Here is a 15,978-nt window from a genome sequence, read left to right as displayed (position 1 = left end):
CTGAATGGCCTACTCCTATTTCTACGTCAACTGCAGAGCTGCACTAGTCCTGTCGGTACAGCTGTTCAGACCTTGGGAACCACAGCTACAAGGAAAAGCAGAGTAACCTTTTAGTAGATTGAACCAGGGTGGGACTTACTCAGTTAATGGTAGGGCGTTGGGGAGAGTTACAGAACAAAGAGATCGAGGGGTACATGTTCATAGCTCCTTGAAAGTGGAGTCACAGGTGGACAGAGTGGTGAAGAAGGCATTCGGCATGCTTGGCTTCATTGGTCAGAACATTGAATACAGGAGTTGGGACGTCTTGTTGAAGTTGTACAAGACATTGGTAAGGCCACACTTGGAATACTGTGTACAGTTCTGGTCACCTTATTATAGATAGGATATTATTAAACTAGAAAGAGTGCAGAAAAGATTTACTGGGATGCTACCGGGACTTGATGGTTTGAATTATAAGGAGAGGCTGGATAGACTGGGACTTTTTCCTCTGGAGCGTAGGAGGCTGAGGGGTGATCTTATAGAGGTCTGTAAAATAATGAGGGGCTTAGATCAGCTAGATAGTCAACATCTTTTCCCAAAGGTAGGGGAGTCTAAAACTAGATGGCACAGGTTTAAGGTGAGAGGGGAGAGATACAAAAGTGTCCAGAGGGGCAATTTTTTCACACAGAGGGTGGTGAGTGTCTGGAACAAGCTGCCAGAGGTAGTAGTAGAGGCGGGTACAATTTTGTCTTTTAAAAAGCATTCAGACAGTTACATGGATACGATGGGTACAGAGGGATATGGGCCAAATGCGGGCAATTGGGACTAGCTTAGTGGTTAAAAAAAAGGGCGGCATGGACAAGTTGGGCCGAAGGGTCCGTTTCCATGCTGTAAACCTCTATGACTCTAATTGGTTAATTTCCTCTCTGCAACATCTATGGAGCCTACGCCAACACAAACCAGCTGCCGTGTTCGCAGATTGCACGCTTGCGAGAGATAACAAAAAGTTGCTGCAATGCTCAATAATAAGCGGTGGAAAGACAGACAGTTGGGCTCAGAGAAGACTGGACTCAAATACAACATCAGCTAGTGTCACGCACAGGGAAAGAAATTATAATGAGCTGGTTTGGAAACCCCCGGAGACCATTCCTGATTGATTGAAAAGTCTTAACTGCAGGATTAAGGACTTGCATTTATATTGTGCTTTTCAAGACCACCAGATTGCTCCAAAAGTGTCTTTGTCTGGGATGTCCTGAGGCCACAATGTCTCAAAGTCATAGCCAATGAAGTACTTTTTGAAGTGTCGTCACGAGAAATGCGGCAATTAATTTACGCTCCGCAAGCCCCCACAAACAGCAATGTGATGATACCAGATGATTTGATTTGATTTGTCAAATGTTATCAGTATACAGTGAAAAGTATTGTTTCTTGCATGCTATACAAAGCATACTGTTCATAGAGAAGGAAAGGAGAGGGTGCAGAATGTAGTGTTACAGTCATAGCTAGGGTGTGGAGAAAGATCAGCTTAATGCAAGGTAGGTCCATTCAAAAGTCTGACAGCAGCAGGGAAGAAGCTGTTCTTGAGTCGTGTGGCCTCTTATCTGCCGCAGTCTGTTTTAATCCTTATACGATGGACAAATAACTACGAGTTGACGTCTTGTTAGTACAACCAATATTTATTTAAACCCACACAATCAATAATCACCCACCCAACCAACGATAAGTTATCTTACAGGAAAATACGAAAGTTCAATTCCAATACGAGACCTTGACTTAACTTTGTGTGACTGGCAAGTACCCAAGCAGATATTGGCCTTTATCTGGGCGCTGGTCTCGGTAGTCGTCTGCTTGGTCTGGTCCTTTGGTCTGGTCTGGCACTGGTCTTCCTTCCTTCTCGGGTGTGGTGGCTCTCCTCGTGCTGGTCGCCGCTGGCAACGGTCACCGTTGTTGTAGCTCGTTCGTGGGATGAGAGAGAGATTCTTGGTTGCGCAGCACCCTTTACCCCGTTGGGCTTCATACCCCCTTTTGGCCATTGCCAATCAATCAATCAGGACTTGATCACCCTGATCGATAAAGCCCCATCAGGTGCTGCCACACCGATCTCTGGGTGTGTACCCAACGGCTATGCCTGTCGGTGCTGGAGGCACATAGAGTTCACACCTTCCCCCCAAACAAGGGGCCACGGCGCCCTCGTGTCTGGTAAACAACCCAGTGTGACCAGAAAGTCTCTTTCCTCCTGGAGATGACCCATATCCTGTTTATTCACTCGTCAGGGTTGCAGCCTGTTTGCCTGTCTTTAAGTTGCAGCCTGTCGTTTTAGTTTTTCCCAATTGTCCCAGAGTGCTTTGCAAATCGCCATTTTAGATGGCCTGTTTGGCCACAGTCGGTTGGTACGTGGCCTCAGACTTTTGTATCTTTTTCCTGAAGGAATAAGGTGGAAGAGAGAATGTCCGGGGTGCGTGGGGTCCTTAATTATACTGGCTGCTTTGTCGAGGCAGCGGGAAGTGTAGACAGAGTCAATGGATGGGAGGCTGTTTGCGTGATGGATTGGGCTACATTCACGACCTTTTGTCGTTCCTTGTGGTCTTGGGCAGAGCAGGAGCCATACCAGGCTGTGATACAACCAGAAAGAATGCTTTCTGTGGTGCATCTGTAAAAGTTGGTGAGAGTCATTGCGGAGATGCCGAATTTCCTTAGTCTGTTTTTAGGAGGTTGATTGGGGGTGGATAAATATTGGCCAAGACATCTGGAATAAAAGTGGCAACACAGGTGTCCAAGGTGATTAAGAAGGCATATGGCATGTTTGCCTTCATCAGCCGGGGCATTGAGTACAAGAGTTGGCAAATCATGTTGCAGCTATATAAAACCTTGGTTAGGCCGCATTTGGGATATTGCGTACAGTTCTGGTCACCACGCTACCAGAAGGACGTGGAAGCTTTGGAGAGAGTGCAAAGAAGGTTCACCAGGATGTTGCCGGGTCTCAAGGGTGTTGGCTATGAGGAGAGGTTGAATAAACTAGGATTGTTTTCACTGGAAAGACGGAGGCTGAGGGGAGACCTGATAGAGGTCCACAAAACTATGAGGCATTTAAAAAAAATTATTTTATTATTGTCACAAGTAGGCTTACATTAACACTGCAATTAAGTTATTGTGAAAATCCCCTCGTCGCCACACTCCTGTTCGGGTACACAGAGAGAATTTAGCATGGCCAATCCACCTAACCAGCACGTCTTTTGGAAGAAACCAGAGCACTTGGAAGAAACCCACGCAGACACGGGGAGAACGTGCAAACTCCACACAGACAGTGACCCAAGCCGGGAATCGAACCCGGGTCCCTGGCGCTGTGAGACAGCAGTGCTAACCACTGTGCCACCGAGCCACAGCTAGAGACCATGACTGATACAAAGGCAGAATCCCCAGATATTAACAGTAAAATATTGTACAAACATCAGTGAGAGAGATTATATCGAGCTTTAGCAGAAAAATTAACAGGAATACTTAAAATTAAACACCTTCACTTCAACATTTACAAAGGAGAAGGGTATGGGGAGGAGGCAAACCCCAAACTGGTTTAAAAATCGATAAAGGAAAAGTACAGGAAAAGTTTGTTTGGCTGAAGGACAAGGTGCCAGGACTAACGGGATGCATCCTGGGATCCTGCAGGAGATGGGGAAAGAAGGAAAAAGGAACAGCCAAATTCATGGATGTTACATGTGAAGGTTTATGGATATTATATTTCAGTGTTCTGGCAACCATTCGCAATAAAAATGCAAAGCTGGATAATTATAGATCAGTTGACTTAATGCCTGCTCAAGGGAAACAATAAGTTTGAAATTTATTTATTAGTGTCACAAGTAAGGCTTACATTAACACTGCAATGAAGTTCCTGTGAAAATCCCCTAGTCGCCACACTCCTGTTCGGGTACACTGAGGGAGAACTTAGCACGGCCAATGCACCTAATTAGCCCGTCTTTCGGAGTGTGGGAGGAAACCGGAGCACCCGGAGGAAACCCACGCAGACACAGGGAGAATGTGCAGACTCTGCACAGACAGTGACGCAAGCCGGGAATCGAACCCAGGTCCCAGGCGCTGTGAGGCAGCAGTGCTAACCACTGTGCCACCGTGAAACCCATGCAGACACAGGGAGAACGTGCAGACTCCGCACAAACAGTGACCCAAGGCGGGAATCGAACCCAGGTCCCAGGTGCTGTGAGGCAGCAGTGCTAACCACTGTGCCACCGTGAAACCCATGCAGACACAGGGAGAACGTGCAGACTCTGCACAGACAGTGACCCAGTGCCAGGGACCCGGGTTCAATAGCACTGTGAGGCAGCAGTGCTAACCACTGTGCCACCGTGCCATGTTATAGTCGAGTCTCAACAAAAAAATAGTCTTAGTGTGGTTTTAAAAAAAGGTTTTAATGTGAAACGCAGAATAAAGTGTCTTGTGAATAAATGGCAGCTGCTTGAAATGTTTGGCTCATTCAGTCTTGGTTCAAGGAACATTTTTTAAAAAGCAGTAAACATCTGTCCCAACTGGTGCTTCCAAAACAGCGGACTAGTTCCATCTTGCAGTCAGTTATCAGGAACTGCTGAATCTTCTGGGCCACGTCCCCTTTGATAGCGAGGGTTTTGAAGTGGTCAAACTTGCTTTTGCCCAGCTTGCGCAGTCTGCGGGCTGCGGTTCGGTAACACTTCCAGGGCTGTGGTTCAATCAGCAAAGCCTGGCAGAGTCCTGATACGCAGAACAGGAAATCCAGCAGCCCCTGGTCTCCGTGATTGAGATGGATCCACATCGTCACAGACATACAAAAGCAAATGTCAAAAGCAGTGCGGTTGAATTTCTCCAAGTAAGGTTTTAACACAGCCTCTCGGGAAGCAGGGTCCATGATATCCAAAGTAACGTACGAAATGGATTTAGGAAAGGAATTGGATTCAGTGGCCCTTTGAATCAGATCAGCGTCGATGTCACAACCAAGTAGCTTCAAGTCCACCACACCCGGAGAAATCCACGTCAGGTTTTCTTGCAGATCGCAAAGGTGCTTATACATGGCAATGCTGAAATCCTGAGGAAGACATTGACAGTTTCAAAACATAGAGTGTCAAGAAAAACATACACGAAGGTCAAAATCGAAGACAGAGTTTATGGCTTACAAGCAAATTGAATTCCAGTTAGCTTGGTGTGTCACATGACAAGCAAGCACTGGTCAGACCCCATTTGGAGTATTGTGAACAGTTTTGGGCCCCGTATCTAAGGAAGGATGTGCTGGCCTTGGAAAGGGTCCAGAGGGGGTTCACAAGAATGATCTCTGGAGGAACGGTTGAGGAGTCTCGGCCTATATTCGTTGGAGTTTAGAAGGATGAGAGGGGATCTAATTGGGGCGGCACGGTAGCACAGTGGTTAGCACTGATGCTTCACAGCTCCAGGGACCTGGGTTCGATTCCCGGCTTGGGTCACTGTCTGTGTGGAGTTTGCACATTCTCCTCGTGTCTGCGTGGGTTTCCTCCGGGTGCTCCGGTTTCCTCCCACAGTCCAAAGATGTGCGGGTTAGGTTGATTGGCCATGCTAAAATTGCCCCTTAGTGTCCTGAGGTGCATAGGTTAGAGGGATTAGCGGGTAAATATGTAGGGATATGGGGGTAGGGCCTGGGTGGGATTGTGGTCAGTGCAGACTCGATGGGCCGAATGGCCTCTTTCTGTGCTGTAGGGATTCTATGATTCTATGAAACTTACAGAATACCGAGAGGTCTGGATAGAGTGGACGTGGAGAGGATGTTTCCACTAGTGGGAGAGACTAGAACTTGAGGGCACAACCTCAGAGTGAAGGGACGGTCCTTTAGAACCGAGATGAGGAGGAATTTCTTCAGCCAGAGGGTGGTGAATCTGTGGAACTCATTGCCACAGAGGAGGCCGGGTCATTGAGTATCTTTAAGACAGAGATAGATAGGTTCTTGATCAATAAGGGGATCAAGGCTTACAGGGAGAAGGCAGGAGAACGGGGATGAGAATCATATCAGCCATGATTGAATGGCGGAGCAGACTCGATGGGCCTAATTCTGCTCCTGTATCTTATAGTCTTAAGATCTGCTGCAAGACACATCACAGGGGCATTTACCAAACAATGTTTGACACCATGGCATATAGGGACACAAGACAGGGGTGACCAAAAGTTTGGTCAATGCTGCAGAAAGGAGAGGTTTAGGGAGGGAATGAGAGCATAAGGGGCAGGTAGCTGAAGAAACAGCCAGCAATTGTGGAGTGATTGAAATCAGGGGGGAGCTGCAAGACGCCGGAATAGAGGAGCGCAGAAACCTGGAAAGGTTGCAGCAGTAAACATAGAAGATAGGAGCAGGAGGAGGCCGTCCGGCCCTTCGAGCCTGCTCCGCCATTCATCACGATTGTGGCTGATCGTCCAACTCAATAGCCTCATCCTGCTTTCTCCCCATAACCTTTAACCCCATTCGCCCCAAGTGCTATATCCAGCCGCCTCTTGAATACGAGGTTAGGGTGTTGGGAGGGGCAAGGTCAGGGAAGGGCACGATGCTCTCAGATGTGGTCACGAGGCAGCATGTAGCTGAGAAACGGGAGGAGCTCCAAGGATAGATTCTTGGGGACGTGAGTTAACAGTGCGGGAATGGAAAGTGAAGCTGCAGTGATTCCTTGGCTACAGGAGGATAGAGAAGAACAGAACCAGGCAAAGGTAGTTCTACCCGCGATGCTAGTGTGCCTTGAAAAAATGTATTTTTTTAAAAATCATGTTCTCTGTAATTTTTGCAAGCAGGTTTTTTTCATTGTTGCCAAGCTGTCTGCTTAGAAGCCCTTTTATTGCTGCTTCAATGGGGTTTTGTTTATTTTTACTCTGGGCCTAATGCAGTGTCCGGGATTTTACGACCTTTTGCACTGTTCGGGGAGGAAGAATGGTTGACAGGTCAGGTGACAGGAGCTCTTTGATTTTCAGTTTTTGGGCTGCTGGTTGATGTTTTAGTTTAGAAGGTGTTTGGACAGCAGACTTGAAAAGCAGTGCTTCCCTCTCGGTCTCTCCCTGGTATTATAAATTCTGCTGGCCAGCTGGAAACAGGTCTTCTTGCCTTCCTGGAGTGAGAATTCTGTCTCTTGCAGTGGTTCGCCGCCTGAAAGCTAGAGGCCAGCAGTGGCATTATCTCTACCTCAAGGTCTGCTGGAAGGTACATGGTTGGGAAGTCAGAGTTTCAATTCTCCAACCAAAGGACTAAGTTCTAGCATCACATGAGCATTCGTATTTTCAGTGCTAAAGCTGTGGCAGGTGTACGTTTATGGGGAAGTTTTATGTGTTTGGTTGGAACATTTCATAGAGTTAAGGTTTATACAATATCATGGTTGTTTTTTTGCTTGTTTGTCATTGGTAAAAGTTATTGCTGTATGTTAACTGTATTCTTAAATAAACTTTGTTTGATAAATGCTTCCTAGTGGGTCATTTGAATCATACCTGAAGTTAAACATCTCATGCTCACCCCAGCCAAATTCAAATAGCAAAACTTATGATCCAGGCGGAGTTCATAAAATACCTTGGAGTTTCTGACCTGAATTATAAGAGGGAGAACAGAGAGGTGTTGGAGATTATATGGTTAACCATGTGAAAGAGTGCATTGAGGTCAGTCTCAAAGGACTTCATTTGTAGCCATGAACCTGCCCATAGGTAAGGGCAGGTTCATGGCTACAGCATGGGCAGAAACTTGATTTAAGGCGAGACATGTGACTGCGAGAAAGAGGTGCAAGTATTTGGAGGTAACGGCACATTCAGGAACTTTGCAGAGGAAAGGGAGATTGGAGGTGGGGTGGTAGATCGCAAGGAGAGGAATTAATGGATTTGTTGAGGGGTGCGTTGATGACAGCAGAGGAAGCTGAGAGTAACTGAGGAGAGGGAACTGTTAGCAACAGCAACTAACATGGGGACCCAGTTGGGAGGCCATTTCCCAAGAAATGAAAGCAAATTACTGCGGATGCTGGAATCTGAAACCAAGAGAGAAAATGCTGGAAAATCTCAGCAGGTCTGGCAGCTTCTGTGAGGAGAGAAAAGAGCCGGCGTTTTGAGTCCAGGTGACCCTTTGTCAAAGCTAAAAGGCAGAGAAAGTGGGAGATATTTATACTGCAGGGGGAGGGAATGAAAGATGAGTCATAGCCACAAAAACAAGGGGAAAGGCTAAGAGATTGGGAGCGACGAATGTAATAGACCAAATTGAAAGAGATGCAAGTGAAACACTGCTTAACCTGGAATGAATGTTCTTCCCAAGCTGTGCAGCAACCTACGGGTTCCCTCACAGGCTGCTCACAAATCAGACCTTTAGGTTATGGTGTATGCATGCCCGTACAAAGAAAAACAACAGCACACTCAAAAATCAGAGGAAACATTGGTGATCAGCAGTTTTGTTTTGGGGGGTGGGGGGGGGATAGAGTCAGGGGAGGTGGGTCTCATGGGCAAGGTGGGCTTGGAGGGCATGGGAGAAGACGAGAGAAAAATGCAAGTTCAGGGCTAGGGGAGGAGTTCGATCCAGTGGGCTAAGAGAAAGAGACTGCAGGATGCAATGTAGTCACACCAAGTCTGATGGCGGTTGCTTAAACCTGTTGTCCACCATCAGCCTTTAAATTTACAACCCCTTTGTGGGGGGAAGGGTATGAAAGAGTTTAATGGGAAGCAGAGGGCAGGGGCAAGTCAAGGGTTCCTTTCTTCAGTTGCAACAATAGCACACATTCTTGGGACAGGGCAGAGGGAGCTTTATTCTTCATTAGTTTGTAATCCAACTTACCAGCATGTGATTCAGACACGTCAAAATCCACTTCCAAATACCCTTCAGTTAAGGTGGAAAATAAAAGTATGACACAAGTGCTTGGGCTTGGACTGCACTGCCCAGTAGTGTGGTGGGAACAAATTCAATATTAGCCTCAAAGGAAAGTGAACTGCAGAAGAAAAAATGTAAGGGGGGGTGAGGGGGAACAAGGGCAAGAGTGGGACTAACTGGATTGCTCTTCCCAACAGCCAGCACAAACTAGATGGGCCGAATAACCTCCTTCCGTGCTGTACTATGTCCTGAGATCTTAAACACAGCTAACCGGACACCAGTTTGGAAAATAGTACAACTTGCTCAACCTCCAGCACAGTTGTATCTTCCAGAATAAACTACCATAAAAGTTTTAACTCAGGAGCTCTGCACCCAGACAAAAGCAAAATACTGTGGATGCTGGAACAGAAAATGTTGGCCTGGCAGCATCTGAGGCGAGAAAGAACAGAGTTTTGAGTCCATGTGACCCTGCTATAGATTGTAGAAGGGTCACAGGGAAGTGTTAACTGTGTTTCTCTCGCCCCCTCCCCCTCACCCCCCTTACATTTTTTCTTCTTCAGTTCACTTTCCTTTGAGGCTAATATTGAATTTGTTCCCACCACACTATTGGGCAGTGCAGTCCAAGCCCAAGCACTTGTGTCATACTTTTATTTTCCACCTTAACTGAAGGGTATTTGGAAGTGGATTTTGACTGTCTGAATCAGGTGCTGGTAAGTTGGATTACAAACTAATGAAGAATAAAGCTCCCTCTGCTCTGTCCCAAGAATGTGTGCTATTGTTGCAACTGAAGAAAGGAACCCTTGACTCGACCCTGCCCTCTGCTTCCCATTAAACTCTTTCATACCCATCTGCAGTAATCTCACAGACACTGCCAGACCTGCTGAGCTTATCCAGCATTTTCTGTTTTTGCTCCAAATCCAGATGAAAGCTTGAACACATTGTCACTGGAGGATGAGTTAGTTATTTCCCCCAACCGCATCCACTGATTTGTGAAACCATCCTCCAGTGGGGCAGTTTCACAAACCAGTAAGAAATCGGACGTCGGATTTGTACTTAACTCAGATGAATCCGATGTCCATATTTTCCACATTAAACTCAGTACTGCTGACAGGATATCAATGAAATTTTGTGTCAACTTTGTTTTAGGTGGGCGTACAGAAGAAATCACTATTTTAAGTGCAAGTGTGCAGTAATATTGATAGGGATAGGTCTGAATTAGAATGATCTACTGATGAAGGAAGCAGTTTGCGTTGAATTAAGTTTTCAAGTTTATTTATTAGTGTCACAAGTAGGCTTACATTCACACTGCAATGAAGTTACTGTGAAAATCCCCTAGTCGCCACACTCCTGTTCAGGTACACTGAGGGAGACATGGACAATGCACCTAACCAGCACATCTTTTGGACTGAGGGAGGAAAACGAGGCACCCGGAGGAAATCCACACAGATACGGGGAGACATACAGACTTCACACACACAGTGACCCAAACCGTAAATCGAACCCAGGTCCCTGGCGCTGAGATAGCCGTGCTAACCACTGTAAAAGAAAAGCAATTTGCGATCAATTATGCTAGAACATTACAGGATATAATTTTTGGCACACAAAATCAACCCAGCGACAGCACTGTAAAGGCCAACAGTAAGACATTCTGAAAATATCACTGTGACTGCTTACAACATCAGGGAGAGGTGCAATCGTGGCAAAAACGATGACTTTTTAAAGTATCAAAATTACATTAGGTAAAACTGCCTTCACATCATATGAAAGTTAACAGAAGCGGCAGCTTTGAGACCTTTTAGATTCATTGCTGGCTGGTCACAGCCGATTCTAACTAGAGGCGGCACAGTGGTAAGTACTGCTGTCTCACAGCGCCAGGGACCCGGGTTCAATTCCCAGCTTGGATCACTGTCTGTGCGGAGTTTGCACGTTCTCCCCGTGTCTGCGTGGGTTTCCTCCGGGTGCTCCGGTTTCCTCCCACAGTCCGAAAGGCGTGCTGGTTAGGGTGGATTGGCCGTGCTAAATTCTCCCTCAGTGTACCCGAACAGGAGTGTGGCGACTTGGGGATTTTCACAGTAACTTCATTGCAGTGTTAATGTAAGCCTACTTGTGACACACATAAATAAAACTAGAGTCTCAGGCCTACCCCACAGTTACAGCCCACGTCCAGCGCCACTGTCCTTCCTGCCGGGAACACTTCCACTAAATCTGCGGCCGGAATCAGTCGTAACCGTTCCCCTGGAGGATTAAAACGATAATAGTTAATGAAATTGCCGTAAGGCGCCGCTCCGGGCTCACACTGCTCATTTGCCGTCTCCATGGATTCAGGCTTCACCTCACACATGGACGCCGCCATTGCTTGTCCGACACGGAAGGTGCTCCCCCCACCGGAGTGGCCAGGGCGAAAGGTTCCGGCTGCACTCTGATACAATGGGGAAAGTGTTTAATTCTAGGTTTTACCCAACAGATTTCTCCCAAAAGAAGTGATTAGATTTCCTCTTTTGGTATAGAAACTTAAAGTAAAAGCGTTTCCATAATTACAAACGCCTAAACAGCCTCTTTTTGGGCCAACCAAGTAAACCAGCTCAAATTAAATCAGGATCAAATAAAAAAGAGGCAGCTCCCAAACTGAGGGGAAACAGCCACCCTCTCAGAATTAATTCAGTTTTAAAGTTTATTTATTAGTGTCACAAGTAGGTTTACATTAACACTGCAATTAAGTTACTGTGAAAATCCCCTAGTCACCATACTCCTGTTCGGGTACACTGAGGGAGAATTTAGCATGGCCAATGCACCCTAACCATCACGTCTTTCGGACTGTGGGAGGAAACCGGAGCACCCGGAGGAAACCCACGCAGACACGGGGAGAATGTGCAAACTCCACACAGACAGTGACCCAAGCCGGGAATCGAACCCGGGTCCCTGGCGCTGTGAAGCAGCAGTGCATAAATGGGCCATGGTTAGGGCAATGCCTCCCGCAGTATCGCAAAATCCATTTTATCCTATCAAAAAAATCTTTTGAGGAATATAAGTTTCTGCCTCCTTGTCTTTTTCCCCCATTATTCTCCTTGATGGAATCAGTGTGACATTCTGTAGTGGAAGCCAGCCCTGCCAAACCTATTTGTGTTCTGACCTTAAAGTGTTAAAGTAGGCTTACATTAACACTGCAGTGAAGTTACTGTGAAAATCCCCTAGTCGCCACACTCCTGTTCGGGTACACTGAGGGAGAATTTAGCATAGCCAATGCACCTAACCCACACGTCTTTCAGACTGTGGGGGGAAACCGGAGCACCCGGAAGAAACCCACGCAGACACGGGGAGAATGTGCAAACTCCACACAGACAGTGACCCAAGCTGGGAATCGAACCCGGGTCCCTGGCGCTGTGAAGCAGCAGTGCTAACCACTGTGCCACCTTGCTGCAGACCTTATATCTGCTGACGGACAGTACCATCAATAATTACTGGCTGTCAATCTCATTCATGGGATGTGGGCTTCTTTGGCTCAGCTGCATTTATTGCCCATCCCTAATTGCCCCTTGTGAAGATGCCTTCTTGAACCGTTGAAGTCCATGTGGTGTAGGTGCACCCACAGTGCTGTTAGGGAGGGAGTTCCAGGATTGTTATTGGACATCAGTCAGTCCATGTGGTGTAGATACACCCACAGTGCTGTTAGGGTGAGAGTTCCAGGATTGTTATTGGACATCAGTCAGTCCATGTGGTGTAGATACACCCACAGTGCTGTTCGGGAGGGAGTTCCAGGATTGTTATTGGACATCAGTCAGTCCATGTGGCGTAGGCATACCCACAGTGCTGTTAGAGAGGAAGTTCCAGGATTTTGACCCAGCGACAGCGAAGGAATTATGACATATTTCCAAGTCAGGATGGTAAGTGGTTTGGAGGGGAACTTGCAGGTGGTGGCATTCCCAGGTATCTGCTGCCCTTGTCCTAGATGGCTGAGGTCGAATGTTTGGTCGGTGTTGCATGAAGAGATTTAGTGAATTGCTGCAGTGCATCTTGTAGATGGTACACACTGCTGCTACTGAGCGTCGGTGGTGGAGGGAGTGAATGTTAGTAGGAGTGGTGCCAATCAAGCGGGGCTGCTTTGTCCTGGATGGTGTCAAGTTTCTTGAGTGTTGTTGGAGCTGCACTCATCCAAGCAAGTGGAGAATATTCCATCACACTCCTGACTTGTGGATGATGGACAGGCTTTGGGGAGTCAGGAGGTGAGTTACTCACTGCAGGATTCCTCACCTCTGACCTGCTCTGGTAGTCACTCACCTGAAGAAGGGGCTTAGAGCTTCGAAAGCTTGTGTGGCTTTTGCTACCAAATAAACCTGTTGGACTTTAACCTGGTGTTGTTAAACTTCTTACTGAGTCACAGTATTTGCATGGCTGGTCCAGTTCAATTCAACCCCAGAATGTTGATAGTGGGGGGGACTCAGCGACGGTAGTGCCACTGACTGCCAGTGAAAGGGGTGTGGTCCCATTGAGCTGGCAAATCAGATGAGAGGAAAAAAGGAAAGGCTAGCACCTTTTCACGACCACCAGCCATCGCAAACGCTTTACGGCCAACGGCGTGCTTCTGAAGTATGGGCACTGTCGAGAAAGCGGCAGCCATTTTGCGCACAGCAATCTCCCACAAACATCAATGTGATGATCAGATGATCTGTTTTTGTGATGTTGATTGAGGCCAGGACTCCCCCTTTGAAACAGTGCCAGGAGATCTTTTACATCCACCCAAGGGGGCAGATGGGGGCTTCCGTTTAACATCTCATCCACAAGACAGCGCCTCCAACCATGCGGCACCCCCTCCACACTCCAACACCAGCCTTGATTTTAATGCTCGGTCCTGGAAGGGGAACTCAAACCTCCTGACCCGGAAATGAATGTGTTGGGCGGCACGGTGGCACAGTGGGTTAGCACTGCTGCCTCACAGCGCCAGGGACCCGGGTTCGATTCCTGGCTTGGGTCACTGTCTGTGTGGAGTTTGCACGTTCTCCCCGTGTCTGCGTGGGTTTCCTCCGATTTCCTCCCACAGTCTGAAAGACGTGCTGGTTAGGGTGCATTGACCCGAACAGGTGCTGGAGTGTGGCGACTAGGGGAATTTCACAGTAACTTCATTGCAGTGTTAATGTAAGCCTTACTTGTGACTAATAAATAAACTTTAACTTTTAACACTGAGGCACACACCTCATTTTGATCAGCACAAAGTTCTCCATGTTCCTGTCCATCCCACAATCCAAAAATAACGAGGACTGGATAGAGTGGACGTGGAGAGGATGTTTCCACTAGTAGGAAAAACTAGAATCAGAGGGCACAACCTCAGGCTAAAGGGACGATCCTTTAAAACTGAGATGAGGAGGAATTTCTTCAGTGGTGAATCTGTGGAACTCTTTGCCGCAGAAGGCTGTGGAGGCCGGGTCATTGAGTGTCTTTAAGACAGAGATAGGTAGGTTCTTGATTAATAAGGGGATCCGGGGTTATGGGGGAAAAGGCAGGAGAATGGGGATGAGAAAAATATCAGCCATGATTGAATGGCGGAGCAGACTCGATGGGCCGAGTGGCCTAATTCTGCGCCTATGGTGTTACAATCATGACACAAAAAGAATGAGCCAGTTCTGATGGGTTTAGTTTGGTTATTTATTCGCAATATGGAAGTACAAAGTCTACTACAAACAAGCCGCACGCAACATTCAAGCCAAGTGACGTAAAGTACACGGTCAAAAAAGCAAATGATATCGCAGCATTTTACTACAGAAAAATATAATCTGTACACCTCTTCATAATTCAGAACAGTCTGCCGGGCCACAAAATTGCCCTTCTAGATAAAGATTTGCTGCTACATACTGGATGAAAAGGTAACAAGTCAAACTTTGCTATCAAGGGAAGCAATAAAGGCCAAGTATCTGAAACAACAGCTTGGAAAACAGCACGGTTCTAACAACACCTGGAAGAAATAGTGAAAGGTTAATGCTCTGGATAGGACTTAGAATCATAGAATCCCTACAGTGCAGAAGGAGGCCATTTGGCCCATCAAGTTTGCACTGACAACAGTCCCACCCTATTCCTGTAACCCCACACACTTACTCGACGAATCTCCCTGACACTTGGGTCAATTTAACATGGCCAATCCAGCTAACCCGCACATCTTTGGACTGTGGGAGGAAACCCACACAGACACGGCAAACTCCACACAGACAGTGACCCAAGCCGGGAATCGAACCCGGCGCTGTGAGGCAGCAATGCTAACCACTGTGCCACCGTGCCACTCCATGATAGAGAAAAAAAAATCAAATATCAAAAGAACTCAGGTCAAATATTAAGAGTGATTGGGGGTGGCACGGTGGCACAGTGGTTAGCGCTGCTGCCTCACAGCGCCAGAGACCCAGGTTCAATTCCCGGCTAGGGTCATTGTCTGTGTGGAGTTTGCACGTTCTCCCTGTGTCTGTGTGGGTTTCCTCTGGGTGCTCCGGTTTCCTCCCACAGTCCAAAGATGGGCGGGTTAGGTGGACTGGCCGGGATAAATTTCCCCTTAGTGTCAGGGGTGAATGAGGGTAAATACATGGGGTGACAGGGATAGGGCCTGGGTGGGATTGTGGTCAGTGCAGGCTCGATGGGCTGAATGGCCTCCTTCTGCACTGTAGGGATTCTAATGATTCTATTCTATTAAAAATTAAGTTATCAAGAGGAATTATAAATTAAGAAATTGCATTTCTGTGCTGCCAATGAAGTACTTGTGCAGTGTGTTGCAATGTAGGAAAATGTGGCAACCAATGTGTGCACAGCAAGATCCCAGATCCATTTTGTGACGTTGATTGAGGGAGGGAGAAATACTGGCCAGGGCAGTGGGGAGAACTCACCAGCTCTTCTTCACAATAGGACCAGGCCCGGCCACGAGGTTCAGGCAAAGCCTGTTTAACATCTCATTGTGTCAGATGGGGCCTCAGACAGTGCAGCACCTCTGCTGTAGGCCACTGGAGTGCCTGCCTCGATTTGTGCACCTGAATCTCAAAGAGTGGAACTTGAGCCCACGGCTGAGGCAAGGGTGCTACCAACTCAGCCACAGCTGGTGCTTAGAAGAAAACACAGTAAGAAGTCTCACAACACCAGGATAAAGTCCAACAGGTTTATTTGGTAGCAAACGCCACTAGCTTTCGGAGCACTGCTCCTTCGTCAGGTGAGTGGGA

At 47.3% G+C, this 15,978-nt stretch overlaps 1 protein-coding gene across 2 annotated transcripts; it reads right to left on the bottom strand.

Moving 5' to 3' along the window:
- Positions 1–4,378: 4,378 nt before the first annotated feature.
- Positions 4,379–11,163, bottom strand: bcdin3d (BCDIN3 domain containing). 2 transcript variants are annotated; one of them, XM_078201273.1, is made up of 3 exons: positions 11,090–11,163; positions 10,284–10,330; positions 4,379–5,044 (listed from the first exon to the last, which is right to left on the bottom strand). In XM_078201273.1, exons 1-3 carry the CDS (start codon positions 11,145–11,147, stop codon positions 4,463–4,465), a joined length of 687 nt encoding a protein of 228 aa, XP_078057399.1. In that variant the 5' UTR covers positions 11,148–11,163; the 3' UTR covers positions 4,379–4,462. The 2 variants fall into 2 exon arrangements, with proteins under 2 accessions (XP_078057399.1, XP_078057398.1); XM_078201272.1 differs by lacking the exon at positions 10,284–10,330 and having other exon boundaries at positions 10,938–11,163.
- Positions 11,164–15,978: the final 4,815 nt, after the last annotated feature.

Source organism: Mustelus asterias, chromosome X (assembly GCF_964213995.1).
Source record: "Mustelus asterias chromosome X, sMusAst1.hap1.1, whole genome shotgun sequence".
NCBI classification, from domain to species: Eukaryota; Metazoa; Chordata; class Chondrichthyes; order Carcharhiniformes; family Triakidae; genus Mustelus; species Mustelus asterias.
Note: the sequence above shows the minus strand (reverse complement) of the source record. Positions and strands in the feature narration are given on the sequence as shown.

What these genes read in the sequence shown, in the direction of transcription:
- bcdin3d (XM_078201272.1), bottom strand. Translation starts at nt 11,147, where the DNA reads ATGGCGGCGTCCATGTGTGAGGTGAAGCCTGAATCCATGGAGACGGCA. An exon ending in ACGTGGGCTGTAACTGTGGG is followed by an intron (nt 5,045 to 10,937) that starts GTAGGCCTGAGA and finishes TGTCTTCCTCAG; the next exon opens with GATTTCAGCATTGCCATGTA.